The following is a 22,729-nucleotide window of genomic DNA, read 5'->3' as shown; positions in this document are numbered from 1 at the left end:
TTTTCACTAGTTTTAATTTTGGGGGAGCCATAAAGGTGTATGCTCTCTGGTTCAGCAAAGTGGTGATGAGTTCTGCATGTATATTTCTTGCATGGCCGCCCATGAGCTGTTCTGTCCTCTCCAGCTGCTCTGGGAAGCTGGCCCAGTAAGGCTGAAAAAGTGCAGTAGCACCTCTGTTTATTCAGTCATAAGCAAATTCCTTCTGTGGTTAAATTTGTCTTGATAACATTTACCAATGCAATAACATGTCTTTTAGGAATCTTCCTTAATTACAAGAAGATTACATGCAAAATAAAATATGCACATCTGCCTCTAAGGCAGGGACAAACTAGTAAATGTTTATAAGCAAAAAAGCCAGTAACATCAAAATCAGCATGCCCTCCTGCTTTCCTCCTAAGGGTTGAAAGCGATGGAAGAATACGAGTTTTATGTTTAAAATTCAGAAATGAAGATCAAATCAGTGAATCAGGTTTTCACTTATTGTACATGAAACTTGTACATTATATATAACTCTAGATTATTTATCCCCGTTGTCATCAGAAACCCTTTGTGGAATATCCACCTCAGCATGGCACCTGTTGAGCCTTCTCGTGTTATAAGGGTCCTGTTTATTCTGCCCCATACAGGCCACAAAAAAGGTTCTGAGAATATGTATTTTCTGGTTTCCTGATCTATAGCCCTTTGGTGACATTGTCTTCTTTATCTTCAGGCCTTGTACCCCCTGGTGACCTGTCTGCTCTGTGTCAGTCAGAAGCAGCTGTTCCTGAACAGGTGGCACATTTTCCTCAACAATTGCTTATCCAACCTTAAGGTTAGTATTATTGGCTCTAAAAGTCTTTTACAAAAATATATATAGTTCTTAGTCTGATATATGAGCTTCTGAGAGTGATTTCTGATATTTGCAGGGGAATTATCCTATACTCTTAGAATGATGAAAAATATTGAGGGCTCTTTATCAAGTGTAGGTGATTTGAGAAGGTGACTTAGGGAAAAGAGAAATCACTCTAGAGATCATCTCCAATAAGGATCACTCAAATGCCCTCCTCTTGTATGCACCTATTGTCACATTTTATCTAAATGATTTTTAAAAGGGGAGTCACACTTCATTGGCAGAAGCATGTGAGTTGATTTCAGGAGCTCACCTACACCTCCTCTATCCTTCTACTGCCTCCAGCCTAGGAAATATTTGGTGGAGGAAGTTCCATTCTGTGAGGTGACGGATTTAGTAACAAAGAGCACTAATTTCCTGTCACTGATGTGATTATTTGAAGGTATTCTATTTGAGCCACATGCCAGTCAGTCAGACCTAAGCCTTCATTGAACTGCTCTCTTTAGAGAGAAAGCACAGGAGCTGGGTGACATGAGAATAAAGGTCCCTGAAACTGGGAAATCTACAGTGAAAACAACTGTAATGATCAGCCTTAAAATTGGCTTTATAGATTGCAAGTGGTAAACCTAGTTTAAATTTCAGTAACCTGTTGGTAAAAGACAAGTAAATGAAAACCATCTCTAATATAAGTACACATAGTCAAGTATTTTTCACAGTTGTTCCCAGATGTGTCCAAAGATATTGAATTTCTTTTACGAATTTGATATTTGCTCCATTAGAATTTTTGAGAAATATACTTGGCTATAAAATCCTGTACGTGCTTATACATGTTACCTTGTCTTCTTTGTTCTAAGACATGTTAATTTGGTGAAGTTATTATGATTAATTATGTTATTTTGGCATTTACTATAATTACACAATGATCTACATTAGAGCTGTTCAAAGCGCCAACTGTGTACTGGCTCTAAAAGCTGATTGTGAAATCCAAGATTAGAATCATTTCTTTTCAAATTGGCAGTGAACTATAATAGCAGTAGATACAGAATTAAGCTTTTAAATATTCTGAAAAATGAAACTTTTCATGGTTATCAACTCTGATATAATGGCCAGTTTCAAATTTTATTTAAGGACTTAACCATCTGTCATTACACCTCTAATTTGAAGCAATGCCTTTTTTGTGAACTGGTAAACCAATTCAGTAATTGGTTCCAGTTAGATTTTTTTTTAATTTTACATTTGATACAGATAGAAAGTAATCATTATTCTCAAAACAAAACAGACAAGTTATTTGCAAATGTTCACAGTGCATTTTTCTATATGTGTATATGTTATGCCAAATAGATTTGCGATTCATTTTAGTTAGATTAACATTATATTTTGCACGACAATTTATTGTTGTGGTCCAAAATACCAAAATATTTTTGTCTGAAGTTGCTTTTAAAATACTGCAGTATAATCTTACTTTGGAACTTAATTGCTTCACAGCAAGAATATTATTTGGAGCTGTGGTCAAAGCACACCTAAAAGACTTAACGGGTTCCAAACAATCCTAGAGAGAAGAGTTTTCCCATGCAGACACTTCAACCATTGAGATTTCTAAAAGTGAAGGGCAATAAGATCCCAGAGTCAATAAACAGTAAAGACAGTGGACAACATTCCAGAATTCAGCTGAATTCAAAAAGGACTTACAAAATTCTCATTAAGTGTGCTGCTAGGGAAGGTACTAGAAGTGGGGAAAAATAGGGGAAGTAAACTCTATGAGGGGAGAACTCACAAAAAAACAAAAGTATCTTCTGGAAGGCAGACTCCTCACAGTACAGGCTTCTGCTAGGTGAGTGTTCTAGGAACCCATCTATATCAGTGTATCAGGTGTTGTTATTGTGAGAGAGGCTTCAGTGAATATTTTTTGAAGACTCAGTGCATTTGCCCTTTTTATAATGGATGATTTACAAGCACACCAGCCCATACTGCACCGAGTATTCCAACAGTTTTTTTTACCAAAACCAGCATGACCCTTGTGCCCCACCCTTCCTATTCACTTGATTTCACCCCAAGTGACATTTTTGTTGTCGTTTCCCCAAATGAAAAAAGTTCTCAAAGGGAAACATTTTACTGATGTAGAAGAGGTGAAACAAAAAACAGCAGAAGCACTAAAAGCCATCAAAATTGGTGAGTTCAAAAACTATTCTGAGCAGTGGAAAAAAATGTCTCAATAGATGTATTGCATAAAATAGAGAGTAGTCTGAAGGTGACTAAACTTTAAACATGTAAGAATAAGTGCACAGTATTTTATAAATAAATTTCACTTTCTGGGTCCCCCTTTGTATAAGAATTTTATGTAGAATAGAGTCTCTGTCCTTGAGGAGCTTAGCATTTCATTGGGGACTGTGTAATGAAGTGTCAAATGTGTGATACAGAGAGTGAGGGATGTAAAAGTTGGGAATAGGGAGATGCCTGGGCCATTTGTAGAGACTGGTATCCCATGAAGCATGAAGATCATAGTTATTCGGCAAAGTAATGGCAACAATATTTTACTTTGTGGGTGGTAAACTATTGGAATTCACACCCCCAGGCATAAAAATATTCTTAATGAGTTACAACCTGAATATAGTTGTATTCCATATATTTAGACCTAAACCCAATAGGGATTTAAAGGGACCATTTGCAAATGTCATAAATATACAGAAAACCTTCCAAACCTCCTTGTGAGTCCTCAGTAGGAAAGAAAGACATGACGAAAACCTAACATGGCTTTACAAATATGCTTTGTCTTGAAGAGCTTCAGTGTTTTATGGGATATATAGCCAACCATATCAGCTCATAAAGGACCAGCCAAACCAACTCTCTCCCATTGACCTTCATCCACTTGCTCCTTCCAGCACACTTTCTCCCTTGCCTTCCCCTGCCCCACACATGCTTAAGCATGATGAACCTAGTGTTTGTACATGGTGAACTCAGTAAGTATACATCCATTTCTCATGTACCCTGAAGAACTGAATCGTCGAGGTAACAGAGCATAGTAGCAGTGTTGTGAGCACCAGCAAGCTGCTGCTCTCAGATTCAACATTCATTTAATGTCAGAAGCAGGCTCCTTTGGTAATATAACTTTTATTATGTAACTAACTAAGTTAACCATACATATATTAGTAATATGCCCTTATAAAGTGATGCGAAACACATGGCCCCTCTCACGACAACATCAACATCTTTCAGAGACTCTTGGCCAGTCATGACTAATACTCTTTTCTTTTCTATCTTTTATGTCATAATCTGCATGTATTGAGGTATAAAAAAATAATACATTTCCTTCACATCTGCCATATATGCCTAATTCTGAAAAAAAGGAAATATGATTTGAAACTTGATTTAACAGTACCCTTATTTTTTTGTTATTAATCCCCATTTATTAATAGCTCTTTTAAAATGTAGTACTTGTTAAGTACTCATAATAACTAATAGTTTCTTATTCTTTAAAATAAATTTTTATAATAAGGAGAATATTTAAATTTCTTTTCTCTTACAATAATAAATATGTCAGTGAGATCCAGGTAAAATCAAAACAAAACCAAAAAAAGAAAACCCAGGCCCTGGCTGGTGTAGCTCAGTGGATTGAGCGCGGGCCTGCGAACCAGACAATTGCGGTTTGATTCCCAGTCAGGGCACATGCCTGGGTTGCAGGCCGGTTCCCTGCAGACCAGTTCCCAGCAGGGGACGCACAAAAGGCAACCATACATTGATGTTTCTCTCCCTCTTTCCTTCCCTTCCCCTCTAAAGATAAATAAATAAAATAAAATAAAACCCAAAGGTTAAGAAAGGTTTTTACTATATGATTAAAAATAGAAATAGCTCTCATTAATTAGAGGTTATGAGGTAAGCCAGTGGTAGGGTTTACATACCTTGTCACGTGTCATCATGATAATGTTATACACTACACTGAGCTATCAATGAAAGCATACAGCTTTCATGTATATTATTTATGTTTTTCTGAAAATTTTGCTGAGATAGTGATACTTCATTGATAGGTAGACATTAGTCAGTCTAGTTTCATAGCCCTAGAAATCAAAGTACAAAATTAAAAATGGTTTTCCTTTCTTTCATCTCAGTCCCTGCTTGCACTAGAACTTGAATGTATTCAGGGCTGTAGTCAGTCAGTTCATCAGCAATTTCTTATAAAAAGTGTACCAGGTCCTGGGAATAAGAGATGGATGAGGCAGTAACTCTCTGGTATCTTAGACCTTATAATTTAGTGGGGAAAATAGTAAACATGTAAACAAATGCAAGAGAAAAAAAACTTCAGATAGTGATAACTGCTGTAAAAAAAAATCAAATAGGAAGTTCTTTCAATTCCCATTAAGGATCTCAAAGAGAAGTTGCCATAAATATATTTGATGAAACTTGTCTCCAACACTTAACATATATTTGTGTGTAATTATCACAATGAAGTTTAAGGAGTGCTTTTTGAAAAACTTTTTCATATAATAGTAAGAATGTTAATATCTTTATTTTATAAGTGGAGATATTGGGTAATATGCTAAGGATTTTGGAGTCTGCTGGAATACATTATGTATGGCACCATTTATTTTAAAGCAATTACTTTTCTCTTTAGAAATACTAGTTTTAAATGGTATAATATTAGCTATTTTAAATATTGATTTTCAAGATGTAATTCTTTTTCTTTGGTATTTATCTTATTTCTATAAACTTGAGTAAATCTTTTATCATCTGTGTTTCATTTGGATCCGTCAAAGGCACATTTCAAAGCAGAATTTACAAATCCTAATAATACCTGTAAACTGAGTCTAAAAATTAGTGATCAGATGGTAAACATATTACTTTCCATGAATGCCTTATTTTTCAGACACCGAATAGAAAAGTCATCACCATCAATTGTGAGTACAGTAATTTTAGAGGTTATTCTAAATTACTGTACACATGTTATTTGGATAATACAGTCACAGAAAAGAGTGAATTATGATCAAAGTAAATTGATACAAGCATCAAAAGGAAATGCCAAAAAGGAGAAAGGTGTTGACTATGATATACAAGGGAATATAACATTTGCTTTAGTTGAAGTGAAAGAGAAAATTCAAAGGTATTTGAGTATGGAAAGATCAGAAGGTGACTAAAATTGTTTGTCAGTCTGTGTTGACAGATGTTTACCCAAGCCTGCGTGAGAGTCTCCAACAAAGCCATATTTATAAGCAGCCCTTGTGACTCAGTATAGTCAGCTGATGGACCTTAAGAAACATGGTCTAATGAGCCCATCAACAGCCAAGATATCAATTAATACAATTCTCCCTGTTTGTTACTGTTAAGAGTGAATTGCTTTCACTAGATCATAAGCAAAATGTAAAGAAGGTGGGCATGGGGTTGGGCAGGCTGACATGTCACGTGATGTTTGTTAGGCGACAGCTCTGAGAGGAGATGCCGGGATCCAGGCAATACCCACACTGAAGCCTGCTAGTTTCCTGAACAGTTTATTGTGAGTCAGAGTCATAATATATTGTTGGTTAATTAATTAATGGGGAAGCAGATTCCAATGGAAGAATAGAAATCTGTAGTTTGAGACAGGCTAAAAATGTCTACACCCTGAAAATACATATCGAGCTTTTGGACTAGAAGGGCAATGTAGAAGAAGTCCCGTTTTCCAGTAGAGAACAGTCTTGTGCCAGTAGCATACAGGGATGGACAAAAGTAGGTTTACAAGTTGTAATACAAATAAATAATACAGTAATTAATAATAATACAAGAATTAACTATTTTATGTACTCACAACTGTACATCCACTTTTACATACATTTATATTTGATCAGCCTCCAAGTAAGTAGAAAAATAATGCTTCGATGACACTGGAAGCAGATTGCCCAGGTTCATATTCCGTTTCTGTCACTTATTACCTCCTCTGTGCTTTGATTTCCTCAAATGAGCATGAGAACAATCCAGTTATCTGCTTCATAGGTTTGTTATGAGAATCAAAATGATTTAATATATGCACAGCAATATAACAATGCCTGACATTATGAGCACCAAGTAGCATACACCTTCCAGTTTCTGAGAAAACAGTACTTACGGAGCAGCAGTCAGTTTCTTCCCCAGCTGTTACCGATCATCTCTATAACTCCAAACAAGTCATTCAGCCTCTCCCAATGATGAAATCCCTCAATGGGTGTCATGGTGTGTGAAGCACTTTTGAGTGAAAGATGTTTCATGATATCCTTATATCACACAGATTAGCTTCAGTCACATACACACCAAGGGTTGCCTTCTGCACAGGCTCTGTAGACAGTAATCTTGCTTATATATAAAATGTTGCTTCAGCTACTACTCACAGTTTGTGTTTTTAATTTGATATTTATTAATAACCTGCTACATGGCAGTCACTGAGGGCTTGAAGATAAGCATCCTAGAATTCCTGGAGCTCACAGTCTGGTAGGAAACATACAGGTAAAGGTATAGACCAACACTCTAGAAGCCAGAGAGCAGGGGCACTCGGCAGTTTTTCTAGGGTGGAGAAAGGAGTAGAGGGGCAAGGGAACATAATAGAAGGTGTGATACCCCCAGTGTGCACCTGGCCCGAGGTAAAAGCATGGGTGGTCATGTCAGAGCCGGGTCCCCAAAGGCCCCATGGAATTTGGACATTGTTCAGGAGGTGATTAGAAGCCACTTAAAGACTTTAAAATATGCGGGGAAGTCAATGGTCATGTTTACAGGTTAGGATGCCGTTTGACAGTGTCAAGGACAGCAGACAGGCCAGTAGAGCACTTTAGGGGCAGTCGCAGCCATCAGCGGTATCATCTTGAAATGCTAAAAAATCAGCAGTACAGGACCCACAGTGCAACAGAATAAAAACTTAAGTCTACCACTTTGCTTCAGTCCTGATGGGAGGAGAAACAGATCATCTCAACGTATTCATAAGAGTGAAAGAACATTAGCCACAAGACGATGCACCAAAAAGATAACTGGGTGGTGCGGGGGGTGGGGAAGGAAGACATGAAAATAAGTTAAGATTATACAGAAGACAGGAATATAATTCATTTTTTTAAAAAAGTCACTTAAAAAAATGTCATTTAAGCTCTTCAGTGGAACTTAGATGATATTTGACCTGTCCCATTATTATTCACGATATGAAATAGGGCACAGGAGAGAATTTTGAATGGTACACGATGCAAATAAAAAATACCTGTATATAAATAAAGGGAAATTCACAACAAAGGAGACATTTCCACCAACATGGAAGTGCCTGGAAATCAGAGACTATGTCTCCCCATTTGCTGCTGGGCCCTGGCGTCTTGTGCATAAGATAATAGCCACGGTGGGCAGGAACAGTGCTCATACACTATGTGCATCTGTGAGGCAGGTAGGCTTTCATCTGCATTGCACAGGGTAAATTAGGTCCAGATGATTAGCAGCTTCCTTGAAGTGGGCCACATTGCTAATAAATCACAGAGCAAGGAAGATTCAAATGCAGTCACTGTGTGTCTTGAGTCTGCTTTTAACTACCAGGTAGGCACTGGGTAACTATCATATGCGCTGGGTGATTTGCAATGATTGAAGGAAGGGTAATTATAATTCCCAAAATTTTTAAATGATGGTGTACTTTAAATGCAATTGTACTAGTTTAGTTGTTTACTTAAAGTTTTTTATGTGACCACAATATTTGACATACTACAAGGTATGCCTTACCTGTTTAATAACAGACAAAAAAATCATCCTTCATGTATAAAGTATGCATCTAAAACATTAAGGCTTTTCCCCCCTAGAGCCAGAGAAGTAGTTGTAAAGTGTGTTTGGAAGAGTAGACATGCGGAAAATATCTAGGCAAAGCCTAAAAATAAATGAAAAGAAAAAAAAGCAGCGGATGGTGGCAAGTAGGCCATACCAGATAGTAGAACATATTAAAAAGCCTCAAAAATTAAAATGGTTTGGTATTTCCACATGAATAGATAGACTAGTAGGACAAAAAGGAATCTAGAAACAGACCAAAATGCATATACAAACTTAGAATTTTAGTATAATGATCACACTAAAAAGTTATTTTAAGACTACAGAGACATAGTATATCTCTTCTCTAAATCTAAAAAACTGCTCCTTATAATCTTTTCCAATCTTTAAGTGATTCATCTTTATTCAGTAAATATTTAAAGATAAACTCCATCCTAATTTTAAAATAATTATGAGTTCTATAAAAATCAGTACCCAAATTATCTAGCCTAATAATAAAACAGCTAAAAAAGCTATGACAAAATAAATAAAGGAATAAGGGAACAGAAGAAATATAAAAGCAAAAGACCTATAAGAACATTGAATGACATTTAAAGAGTGTTTAGCAAACATTTATCAATCCCTTGCAAAAGGGCAGGAATTCTAATATATATCATGGGTAAATAATGCCCCCCTTTTCCAGATATCTGAACAAGACCACACATAGATTTGAAGGGCTCTCCTGTTGGTTTCTTTGAGTGTCAGAGACATTCAAGAGGGAACAGTTTTAATGGGTTTGGTTTCAGGACACTGGAGTAGAACAGAAAAGCCTGTGCATGGGAGGGAGCATTCAATAGACTATAAAGGATTAGGGTTCACCTGACTGATAGAAAGAAAGGGCACAGGGTGGGGTGAAGGGAGCCATCTCTTGACATGGAGACAAATGAACATGGCCTAGTTACAGTATAGGGAGCTTGTGGGAAAATAACAAGATGGGAGGCAAGAAACGTAGATTAGAGCCACATGTCTGCTGGTCACATGTGCCAAGCCAAGAAATGTTACCTTGATATTATAAGCATTGGGGAAAGCATCTAAACCATGGTATTTAGATAGAGAGGAATATGATTACAATACTGTAAGGAGAAAACACAGGGGCTCAGTTTCATCCTCTCTAGCCAATGTGCTATTGGCTAGAACCTGGTGGCTATGCCACAGTTGGTCTCCCTGCCTCAGCTCTGTTTCACACATAGCAGACAGGGACTTCTTACATGGTCTCCTGTACCTGTCATGAGAACTGTGGTCCCCTTACTTAGCATGGCATGTAGGGTCCCTCATGTGACCCTGCCTTCCTCTGGAGCCTCACTGGCCACCACTCCCTTTCTTGTCCCACCCACTGGCATACAAACTATTGCCAGGTTCCAAACCATGGCCCTCCTCATCAGCACTCCTAGCTCCCGTAGCTGTGGCCTCTGCCTGAAATACTCACCCTCCCCATCATTTTTTTACACCATTCAAAATGTCTAGTGCCAAGCACAGTACCTGAACCTGTGTAATTGAAGGAACCAAGGAGTAGATGAATGGATTAAAGTTCATCTGCGTTTTCAGCCTCCCACAGAAACTATTCCTGACCTCAATCCTGAGTTTGCCACAGATTGGCCTTCTCCTCATCCTCTAGCTCCTGTCTCCACCAGTTCTTCACATCATCCTTGTTTATTATCCTTTTCCCATCCCCTATAGACTGTGAAGAACTCATCTCTCTCTGCCAGGTTCTAGCACACTACCTTACTGCACGTTGAGTCTCAATAAACATTTGAGGGTAATTAGATGAGTGGGGAGGAGTTTGAGGAATCAAAGCAATACCAGTGTTTACAGGGCACAAAACAATAAAAAGAACAGATTGGTTCTCCCCTTGGTGCTAGGAGATACAAGTTCCCTGGGGCTGGAGGAGGAAGGTAATCTCAAATTTTTCATACTGGCACAAGAGAGCATGACATGCCTTCCCCCAGAACTACCCATCCCACCTTCAGGGCTATTTGGATTTCTTCTAATAGGTGATTTACCCAGTGGGTACCAGGAGGCAAAAACCCCTAAGTCCTTGATGGTGCAGTGTGCCTTGTAGGCATCCATTTCCTGGCATTCAGAAAGAATAATTGTCATATGTCACCATTTATTCTGCAATCTCACGTCCCGGTTTCTGTTATAGAATAAAGATCCCAAAATGGCTCGAGTTGCACTGGAATCTTTGTACAGATTACTTTGGGTTTACATGATTCGGATTAAATGTGAAAGCAACACAGCTACTCAGAGGTAAGGAGCTGGCCTGGATGAGTGCTAGCTATAATCCCTTAGCCAGTGAGAGGGTGTTTTGTTGTATTACTCCCTACATTAACCCAGTTAGAAGCTTTTCAGAGGCGACAGTTTATAGAAGATCTAAGTCCTGAGGACATTTTCAGGCTTTCAACAGCCCTGACAGAAACTCCAGCCTCAATCCAGACAGCCAAGTTCCATGTCCAGGGCTTCATTTATCACCTTAACAAAGGAAACTGCTACAATTTTTCAGTTACCTTAGTTTTCCCAGAAACACTTTGCATAGAGTGATTATGCTAATGAAGGGGATGAAGTGGTTTGTTTTCTTTTTCTTCATTCTGTCCCATACCAAGATAAGATGCAACATCAGCCATTTTCTCGAAGAACTGGAGCTCAGCCAATCTTGCTTGTTTTCTCTTTTTACCCTTGTCTTTCAGCCGTCTTATAACCATCATCACAACACTTTTCCCCAAAGGATCCCGCGGTGTGGTGCCTAGGGACATGCCTCTGAACATCTTTGTGAAAATCATTCAGTTCATTGCCCAGGTAATGGACAAGCTTCTGGCATGAGCCTCCTTCTCGGGACGTAGTAACAGATGAGGTTTCTAAACTGTCTTACGTGTATAGATTTTTCAGAACTCTTTTGCAAGTGTTTTCTCACATAGCTGATGATTTTTGCTTCAAAACAAGTTGTGAACATGGGTATATCAAGTGTTTTCAGTACTTGACAAAGAAAGGAACTGAGAGACAGAGTTTAAATGACTCATCTACAGTTATAGAGCCCGTTAGTAAAAGGGTTGTAGTCCCTGGTAGGTTTTTGTTTTGTTTTGTTTTGTTTTTCCCTGATTATCTGATCTGGATTCTGCAAATGAGGGGGAAGCAGAGTCTCATATTTGGAGGAAACCAAAAGAAGACAATTTAGTGGAAAGGAGTAAGTAATAATGCGGTGACATTCATCTTGTAAAAAAGAAGAATACAATAGGAATATTAGCATTTATGAAGCACTTACTCTTTGCAAAGAACAGTTCTAAGCAATTTACATCTATTAATTTACTTTAAAGCTGGGTCCAATAATTTAAAACATGGTTTATAGTTTTGAATTTACAATTTAGACTCAATATTTTTACTTTCTAACTCACTGTGTGAGTAAATGGTTTTACCCCAACTGTGACTTACAAAGGGACATGGAAAGATGATTACTCCTACCAGCCTGTGCCTCCAGCCAGAACTAGACTCTTAAACAAGTCAGAGAACATCTCCTCCAACCCCAGTTTCTTCATCTGTAAAATGTGGGTGAAAATGCTTGCCTGGTCTACCTAGACTGTTGAGCAGAATAAAGGGAAATAATAGATATGAAAATGCTATTGAAATACAATTTACATTGATATAAAGACATAGGTTCAGTTGTTACTATTTAATATATTTCTCTGTGTGGTTGGCACAATGAAATGGCTCTAATATTTATACTTAGGAAGAAGACATTACTTGCTTGGCAGGCAGGTGAATGAATGTAACCTTTCTAGATGTAGTTATCATGTGGCTGAACATGTGCTTCAATTATTCCAGAATAGGTTGTATAAAATGAGTCATATCTTCATAGCCAATGTCTCAAACTTTCATAATCTGGCTTCAACCTTCTCATTTAAGTAACCTTGACATGTCTTGTTTGTTGATTATTCATTTCCCTTGTAGAACTGACTATTGTAATATGAGCCCAAAGATTTGAAATGTTAGAGAATAGAAGAAAATGGTAATTTTTCAGTGGCTTTTTTCCCATTGTACATTTATTTATTTTACTTTTTTTAATTGATGTTCAAATACAGTTGTCTCTGTTTTCCCACCATCACTTTCCCCTGTCTTACCCACTTCCACCTCCCACCCACCCTCAATCCCACCCCCCTTGGCTCCACCCATGGGTCTCTCATTTATGTCCATTTATGTCCCTTTCCCTGCTTTCCCACCTTACTTCCTTCTCCCCTCCCCTCTGGTTACTCTCAGTTTATTGTCCATTTCAATTTCTCTAGCTATATTCTGCTTGCCAGCTTGTTTTGTTAATTAGGTTCCACTTAAAGGTGAGATCACATGGTACTTGTTTTTCACCACCTGGCTGACTTCACTCAGCATAATGCTTTCCAGTTCCATCCATGCTGTCTTGAAGGGTAGGAGCTCCTCCTTTCTTTCAGTGGCTTTCTAAAAAATACATTTTAAACTGAGTTTCGAAAAGGGATCAGCATTTGCAGTCCAACAGGAAGAGTTGGGACTGCATGTAAACCCCGATGCTACAAGTGTTTTGATTTATATTTCTTGTTTTTAGTTGTTAGCCATTCAATGCCGTGGGCGCTAATGGCATATATTAAATAATGTGAGCATTTCTGTGCACCACACGAAGTGCTCCCCCAAAACAGAAGCAGCTCCCCCCAGGAATCACGGGCATGCTCTTCCCGGGGAGTCGCGCTGAGCAGGCTTGGTGCATATGATGAAATCAGATATTTTGTGTTTAGTTTCTATCTTAACGCTCTTTGGCTTGATTATTTTTTTCTTTTCCCCTACAGGAGCGGTTAGATTTTGCAATGAAAGAAATCATTTTTGATTTTCTTTGTGTGGGAAAGCCAGCAAAAGCTTTCAGTCTCAACCCAGAGGTATGAGTGACCCTTTCCTGTGCATGTAACAGGGTAGGCACTGACAGCCATGCCCTTGTGACTTTGGGGAACAGGCGAAGGACATCTTCTCTAAAAGTCTTTGATTTGTTTCTGTCCATGTTATTTGACTAAATTGTACCAATGGCATTTGAGAAGTAAGATTTTAGGTGAATAGACTTACCATGATAAAATGCTGGTGTGCTACCAGACTCTGATTGTGTATAATAGAGTAAACCTTGTCCCCAAAAGATAATCTCTCACTACAAGGCAGGTGGTTTTATTTTAGAAACGTCAGTGCTTTTACTTATCAGTATTTTGATGCAGATTAACAAGTTGACTATTGGCAAGTGTTGGACCAGAAAAGAAAAATACATGTAATAAAACACTAAAATCTGGTGGGATTAAATAAATGATGTGTGAATATATGGTTCGGTGGCAGCATCACAGTTCAGGGCCAGGCAGTCATGGGAATGAGGATAGAGCGGGCCTGTACAAATGAAAAGCACATTCATATTTAAACTTTTAAAAACATGTTGGCCACTGGAAGTTTGCCTGACCTGCTGCCTCTGTGTAGCCCTTTTTTTATAAGACTTTAGAGAGAACATTGAACTGGAAGTCAGCAGAACTGGATTTGCCACTTGTCACAGGTGCTACCACTTTTACCAGCTACATGATGTTTACCTCTCTGAATTTCTGCTCGTTTACAAGTACCATGGACAAAGTACTTTTCTAGGTCACCTTGCAGAAGAAGAGATTCTTGGTGATAAGGTCACCACGTACAAATATAGGGACAGCTGTAGAATCCCCAAATGTGTTTCTCTCTGCTATCTAATCATACCATATAGCAGTGTTCATGGGCCAGTAAGAGGGGAAAAAAACAGTGCAAATCCAGGGCATTTGGTTGGATTGAGACCCAGGCCTCAACTAATAAAGTTGCTGGGAAGGTTCTCAAACATATTTTTCACTTCTCAGGCTTCATGGCTGTAACATCTTTAACAAACAATTCTCAGAATTACTGGATTATTTGTCTAAAAGGAATGTTGAAAGTTGCTTCCATCATTATCGCCATCTAGAAATTTTATCCTTGATTCTTCTCTCAAACTCCTCATTAAGTCAGTGATTAACTAGTTAATGCCTCTGTGCAGAACAGTTTGAATTACAGTTTTTAAAAACCTATCAAAATTGTAAATATTTGTATATCTTCTATTTCTCTTGATCTTATGGGGTTAGTTATCAGTAGTTGTGATTAGAATCTCAAAGGTATATTTTTGAGCTCACTCAGCAGCAGCTGCAAGGATAAAATAGGGCACAGTTTCTCATGAAACAAATCAGAATGTGTCTTACATATATTTTGGAAGTAGTGTGTGGAACAGGCCCAAAGATCTGGTCATCTTATTGCAGAGTCTATATCACTATACCACTCAGCAGTTAGCACCTCAGGTATTTCCAGGTAAGTATCTCATCTTAGTTCAGACCTGAATGGCCTCCTACATGCAGCCTCAACATCATAAGAACTTACTCATCTGTGGGAAGCATTTCTTGGTCACCCCTCTCTCTCAGCCTTGAGCTAAAATTATGTGGACCTGGAGGTCCTAGCCAGTGCCTGTGGCAACAAGAAATAAAATCATGTGGATTAGAAAGGAAGAAATAAAACTCTTTATTCACAAACAACATGATTGCCTGTATAGAAAATACCAAAGAACCTACAGAAAACCTATTAGAACTAATAAATGATTTTAGAAAGTTTATAGGGTATAATATAAATATATAAAATCAATATATTTCTATGTTCTAGGAATAAACATTTGGAAATTGAACAATGTACAATGCCAATGAAAACAAAATACTTAGCAATAAAGCTAACAAAATATGTCCAAGATTTATATATTCAAAACTAAAAACATTAAGAGAAATCTAAGAAAACCCAAATAAAATAAGAGAAATACTGTTTGTGAATTCAGAGATTTAAGATTATACAAGGTCAATCATTCCCAAATTAATTCAAATAGGTTTCATTATAATTTCAATAATAATCCCAATTAAAATTTCAATAACTCTCTCTGTAAAAATCAACAAGCTGATTCTAAAATTTACAAGGAAAGTATAAAGAACTAGAATAACCAACATAATTTTTAAAAGCAATAAAATTTGAGTACAAATATGTCCTTATTTCAAAACTTACTATAAAGCAACAGTAGTAGTATTGGAGAAAGGATGAATATAAAGACCAATGAAACAGAATAAATAATCCAGGAACAGATTCACACATATATGGTCAATTGATTATCAACAAGGATACCAGCTTATTTTAATAGGTAAAGGATGTCTCTCCAATAAATGGTGCTGAACAATCAGACATTTTTAAAATAATGAACTGACCCATAGTTTTCCCTGTAAGCAAAAATTAATCAAATGAATTATAAACCTAAATGTAAAATCCAACATTATAAAACTTTGAGAAGAAAACATAGGATAAACTCTTTGTGAACTTGAAGTGGGCAAAAAATTTCCCAGGACACAAAAAAAACATAAATTATTATACAAAAAAAATGTTGATAAATTGAGTATCACCAAAAAAATTTTTTAAAAGGTCTGAACTTTAAAAGACACTGTTAATAAAATGTAGAGTCAAAGTGTGAGAAAATGTTTGCAAAACATATCTGATAAAGAACTTGTATCCAAAATTTATACAGCATTGACACAACTCAACAACAAGGAAATAACCCAGTATTTTTAAATGGGCAAAGAAGAGATAGAAATGACAAGCCCATGAAAAGATGTTCAGCATCATTAGTCATTAGGGAAAGGCAAGCTAAAACCACAATGAAAGGTGCTAAGAAAGATACAGAGCAACTGAAACTTTATACTATTTTCATGAGAATGCAAAAAGGTGCAACCACTTAGAAAACAGCTTGGCAATTTCTCATAAGTTTACACATACACCTACCAAATGACCCAGCATTTCCATCTCAGGGCATATATCCAAGAGAAATTAAGTCTAAGAAAGGTTTATATGAATATTTATGCCAATTATATTCTTAATCACTAAAACTAGGAAAGCGGCTCATGTTCGACCACTGGTGAATGAGCAAACAGATTGTGAATCATTGATACAACAAAATACTCTTCAATAAAAGGGAACAAATTACTGATATTGCTCAACATCTCAAAAACATTATACAACGTGAAATAAGCAAGACACAAAAGGCTAGCACAATTTGGTTTCATTTATATCACATTCTAGAAAAGGCAGAAATGTAGGCAGAAATTTGACAATGCTTGTAGGTGCTGAGGTTGAGGGAGAGGACTGGCTGAAGAGACACAAGGTGTCTTTTTCAGAGGATGGGAATATTTTACATCTTGGCTGTGATGGCAGTTACCTGACTACATATGTTTCTCAAGACTCAATATATGAGCCTAGAAAACATTTCATGAAAGGACTACTAAAATACATGACAGAACTAATAGAATTTTAATATATGGTTAAAGCTTTTAAAGTTAATTCTCTTTCATTCTAGAAAATGGAGAGAGAATTTTACTGAAGGCCATAAAAATCACAAAGTACACATTGAATTGGGTTTAAATGAGCCAGAGAAACATCATCAGATCCTGTGTGGAATATCATTGCATCTTAAAACTTGGATAAATAGTTTAAAATGAAGAAAAGTCAGTATTACTTTGTGTTATAAAATGTAATCCTGTACCACAGAATAGGTGATTCAAGCAAATGTTACTTGGGTATCTAGCTTCCCGCCTACTAGTTAGGTAGAATCAGTTTCCTCATCTGAAAATGAGAATAGTCATACCTTCCATGTATGACTATTTTAAAGATGAGAGTTAATGAGAGTTCTGGATACATTGTAGGGACTCAATAAATTATATATGGATTATCATTGTTAGAACCAGTAATTTTCTGCTGTAGGTAGTGGTCAACTTTGGGAACTTAATGTTTCATGCAGTTTACAAATATGAGTGTAAATGTTTTGTACATGCTTGTTTAAGGAAGTGCAGATGTTCTAGTACCTTCTGACCTTTTAAGATTATTGTACTGGGAATGTAAACGTCATCTTCTGGCCCAGAGCCCTAACCATCTACCCTAGACTGACATTTCTTCTTATAAGCTCATGTTTTTATCAGTAACAGGTTCTGTGGCATCAAATTTTTTAAATTTATTTTCCAGCTTGTCAGCCTTGTGAACGAAAAGTCCACCACCTGCAATTCCAAGCAGACTGTTTTTATTTTGTGTGGGACTCCTTCAGTTTGCCTTAGTTTACTTTAGTTGCAGCTGCTCTGGAGAATGAGTGCTTACCTCTGTGAGGTTTGCCCAGGGTCCTCCAGACAGAATGGGTATGACCATTGCATGCGTATCGTCATAGACTGTTGAAGATTTTCCTGGTTATTTTCTTGTGATGTTGTAACAAAGTGGCGGAAACTGTATTTTATTTTCATAGGTTTGGCTTAAACTCTTGTGCCTTTTAAATTACGTTCCCACACTAATCTAGATGGCAAGCCATACCTAACTGCTCTCCAAGACTGATGGCTTAGTTGCGCCACAGGAACTGGGTCTGTGTGTCACGAGCACACTGTATCTTACAGAGAATGAACATCGGTCTGCGGGCATTCTTGGTCATAGCGGACAGCTTGCAGCAGAAGGATGGCGAGCCGCCCATGCCTGTGACCGGCGCTGTCCTCCCATCAGGAAACACGCTGAGAGTGAAGAAAACGTATTTGAGTAAAACCCTCACTGAAGAGGAGGCCAGAATGATAGGTGGGCTTCAGAGACATGTCAGACGTGGGGTTTATTGAAGCCTTTCAAATGGTCTGAAAAACCATCAGCAAGATGCACTTTGAAAAAAATCTTTGTAAAAGTAGCTGTGCTTTGTTTTACTGCCCTTTAAACTTTGGGGAACTTTCTGGTAAACATTTTGCCATTTAAGTGTTAGACTCCTATCTGTGGTCTTTTCAAAGTTCTAATGTTGATGATCTACAATTTACAGTAAATTATAAGACATCTGTGTCCTTTGTTAGATAATCCTGTTTATAAAGCAACCACATATACATTCATTTATTCATCTATTTATTCATTCATTTTTATAGCTTCCTTCTTTTCAGTAACATTAGTTTAATCTATTTTAAAAGCACTTAAATACCACACATGCAGGTTATATTAGTGTTTTACCCTACATGAGATTTTATTTTTGATTTGGCAGTCTTAATCCCAAGAGGTGACTTTTCCGCATTTGTTTCTTTATTCCTGAGTACTTGGATTTAGTAACTAACTACAAACTGTTAAAATAGCTCCTGCAATGCAAAGATCTGAAGGAAATACAGGAGGACACCTTTTGTTTTAAATATTTATCTTTCATTCTGCAAAGCTTAAATGAAGTCAAAAAGATTTAATACATGAGAAATAACAATTAACAATTATGTAATTAAAGTATAAATTATAAGTGCAAAGCAATTTCCTTTTCATTTGTATTACATACGTAAGTATATAAAATGCGTATCTTAAATACATATGCTATACATACATATCTTTCCCTGTGGGACATTGATGCTGTATGTAATGAAAGCAGTAAAAATAATACAGTTAAAGTACATTTTCCTTTATTTTAAAATTTATGACATGAAGTCATTTTGTTTATTTTACTTAAAGAAAATACATACATATTTCAGAGAATAATATGAAGTTATGAGAAATCCTAACCCCAAATGAGAATTATCCTTCATTCTCATAACCGCCAACGATGATGAATTTTTCTTGTACTAACCAAAAATATAAACATTCTAAAGTAAAACTCAATTTTCTTGTTTATTTCAACTCTTCTATAAAATACCTCTTTTTCAAGTATTAGAATACATATCTGTTGAATTTAAATGGTTATTTGGTGAATATGCACCGAGTGCAGGGCACTGGGCTAACAGTTTTGCAAACAAGATTGAATTAGACTTTGCTCACAGAAGCCACTGACCCATAGAAAGTCTTCAGTAAAAATATGTCATAGAGGATGAATACACTAAGATTTCATTCTTTGATAGATTTAGTCAAAGATGTAACTATTATGCATGTTTTTTAGGCATGTCCTTATATTACTCTCAAGTACGAAAAGCCGTGGACAACATTTTAAGGCACCTTGATAAAGAAGTAGGAAGATGTATGATGCTAACTAATGTCCAGATGTTAAACAAAGAACCTGAGGACATGATCACGTGAGTACAGTGAGGGCTAAGTCTCAATGAAGAGCTGATTAACCAAAAGACACCAGCAGAGACTCTCCTCATTTATTCTGTGTAGCTCACCCTTATACAACACAGAGGTTAGAGGAACCAACCCATGCACAGTCAGAAATCTGTGTATAACTTTTGTCTCCCCAAAACTTAACTACTAATAGCCTAATCTCAGCCAGATGTCTTACCTATAACATCACCAGTCAATTAACTCATACTTTGTATGCTATACTTATCATACACTGTATTCTTACAATAATGTGAGCTAGAGAAAAGAAAATGTTATTAAGAAAATCATAAGGCAGAGAAAACACATTTATAGCACTGTACATAGTGACTGAAAGAAATCTGTCTGTAAGTGGACCTATGCAGTTGAAATCCATGTTGTTCAGGGGTCCACTGTATTGTGTTCCCATCTTCTTAGAATCAGATATCTCAGAGGTGTTAGGATGGTAAAAATATACTTTGATAATATTTGACTAACTGTAAAAATAAGATCAAGCCTGAGATTAAGCTATTTTGGCTCTGTATGAAGTGTCATTAGACCAGATGTTAGAAAATGGGGCCAAAGCCTCATCCACTAGTTCATACTTTTCAGAAGTGGTTTTGTTCTCATGTTGATCACTGTGCTCTAGTGACATCACCAACTTACAGACACTCTGTCTTCATAAATCTCAGCTTCACCTGTGTCTAGTGACAGTCCTGGACTGTGCGACTGAAACCTGCTGAGCAGTTCTAGTGCAACCTTGTCATAGAAGTACTGGGTTTCAAGAAAGCCTTCATAACTTTCAATGTAGAAATCAAATGTTCTTAGACAAAATCTAAGATCTAGATTTGTAATTACAGTTCTGCAGAACAAATTCATATAACTTATATTTTGCTACTTTTGATTAATTATGGCAGGAACTAGAATTGGGTTTTAACTTTATATATATATATATATATTTTAATTTTATTCATTTATCTTTAGAGGGGAAGGGAAGGAGAGAAGAAGAGAAATATCAATGTATGGTTGCTTCTGGTGCATCCCCTGCTGGGAACTGACCTGCAACCCAGGCATGTGCCCTGACAGGGAATCGAACCATGATCTTTTGGTTCACAGACCCGTGCTCAATCCACTGAGCTACACCAGCCAGGTTAACTTTATATTTTAAGAAAGTTTCTACTTTGTTGCTAGACTGTGAATTAAATTATATTTGGCAACTGTGCCTAAATTTTCAAAACTATCATTAGGAAAATTTTCTTTGTCACTCAGCATATCCAGTTCCAAATATCATAGTCAGTTAGAAGGTTTTTAACTCTATAGAAAGTTCATACTGTGAGCATGTATTTTTATTACAAGAGTAGCATGTTGTAAACAAAGTATGACACAACAAAACAAAACATGATGAAGTTAAAAATTACTAAATTATTTTAAATACATATTTAGCATTATATAAAGTTGAAATGAAATCCTCCTCGTCAGAGCTCAACTTGAAATCTGTCACCATTCGTTGGCTCAAACGTGATTCCTTCCAGACCTTTCCTTGAGTCCACACAAATATATATATATATACACATTTTTATTTTAAAAGTATGATATTATACAATGTATATTTTGAAACTTGCCAGTCATTTTATTTAAATGATATGAAGATCATTTGAAGACTTTTCTAACAAAATGACAGCAGAATGGAAGCTGACAAGCCTGATAAATATTAAATATACTGTCTGTAGCTCTAGCTCTCACCTCACAAATGGCTAGATTGTCCACAAACCTTTAAAATCATTGTTACATACTCTCTGAATATATTAAAGTAGTTTTAAATTTATAATGTAGATGATGTAAGACTGCTTTTCAAACTTCTGCCATAGAAATGTTTCCTCTTTTAAAAAAGTAAAGAAATGAAAGACCTTTAAAGGAAGACTTTAGTAATAATCAAGAGATCACAAGATAGGGTCAGAACCAAACCAATATATTCAAAACTATAAAAAGGTATAGGTTTAAATGTACATGTAAATCGTTATGTGTATTTTAACCAATACCTTAAACTTTTTCCAAGATGATTCTTCACGTTTTCCTATTGAACCATATTGAGGCCCCCAAATAGGGCCAGGAATATTTTTCATGTTAGGCTTTAAAGACAGATTCCTGAAGGAAAAATAACTCATTGCTACATTTGTTTTTCTTTTTAAGATTTTACTTATTTATTTGTATAGAGATGGGAAGGGAGGAAGAAAGAAAGAAAGGGAAAGAAACATCAATGTGTGATATATGAGAGACACATCAACCGGCTGCCTCTCCCACGCCCCCAACCAAGGACCTGGCTCGAAACCCAGGCATGTGCCTGACCGAGAATTGAACTGGTGACCTTTTGGTTCACAGGCTGGCACTCAATCTACTGAGCCATAACAGCTAGGGCTCATTGCTACATTTCTTAAAAAACAAAATAAATGAAAAACAAGTAGAAGCATTAGGGGATCATAGAAGCATTTAGAAGAAGAGCGTTGAGGCCCATACCATGCTAATGGAAACAGTTATTGGAGTTAATATTCAAAGTTCGTCTACCACTTTCCCATGCCCTGCTTAAGGTTTGAACCTAAACACTAAGCATTCTATATGGTGCCATTTCCATTTCCTACCCCTTTTGTGGTTCATTCTAGCAGATGATGATAATGATAATAATAACAATGATAATATCTATTAATGAAAATTCTGTTTTGAGGGCTTCACATGCTAAAAGCCCCGAAAGCAAGGGCTGCAGTAGTAGAAGAAAATCCTATACCAGTGGAGGCCTGCAAGAGTCTGCCTTGCACTTCAGCCAGGCAGGGTCACCATTTTCTGACAGATACGGGAAATAATCCCAGCTGTTTAAAACATCTGGTGAGGAAGCTAGGAGAACTGTGTTTAAATGACTCATTGAGTTGCACATGGACAATTAGGAGAGACTCCTGGGCTCCACCCCTGTCTAAATACTGAGGCTGTCACTTGCAGGTCCTCTTTCCCTCACCTGGTTGAAAACCACTTCCGAGTGGCTTCCTTTCC

General features: G+C 36.9%; 1 protein-coding gene across 11 annotated transcripts in view; it reads left to right on the top strand.

Annotated features, from left to right (window-relative positions):
• Positions 1 to 22,729, top strand: part of FRY (FRY microtubule binding protein) — a 540,321-nt gene that overhangs the window by 329,524 nt on the left and 188,068 nt on the right. For all 11 annotated transcript variants that reach the window (XR_008392915.1, XM_053672872.1, XM_053672873.1 and 8 more), the window contains 6 exons: positions 710 to 811; positions 10,734 to 10,837; positions 11,275 to 11,383; positions 13,390 to 13,476; positions 18,073 to 18,244; positions 19,554 to 19,686. Coding sequence is in view for 10 of the 11 variants with exons in the window: in XM_053672872.1 (XP_053528847.1) it covers positions 710 to 811; positions 10,734 to 10,837; positions 11,275 to 11,383; positions 13,390 to 13,476; positions 18,073 to 18,244; positions 19,554 to 19,686 (707 nt within the window). In the remaining variant the exon portion in view is untranslated. The remainder of the gene's footprint in view (positions 1 to 709; positions 812 to 10,733; positions 10,838 to 11,274; positions 11,384 to 13,389; positions 13,477 to 18,072; positions 18,245 to 19,553; positions 19,687 to 22,729) is intronic.

This window comes from Artibeus jamaicensis, unplaced genomic scaffold, assembly GCF_021234435.1.
Source record: "Artibeus jamaicensis isolate MK-2021 breed Jamaican fruit bat unplaced genomic scaffold, CSHL_Jam_final contig_793, whole genome shotgun sequence".
Taxonomy (NCBI): Eukaryota; Metazoa; Chordata; class Mammalia; order Chiroptera; family Phyllostomidae; genus Artibeus; species Artibeus jamaicensis.
The sequence above is the reverse complement of the archived record's forward strand: the minus strand, read 5'-3'. Positions and strand labels throughout refer to the sequence as shown.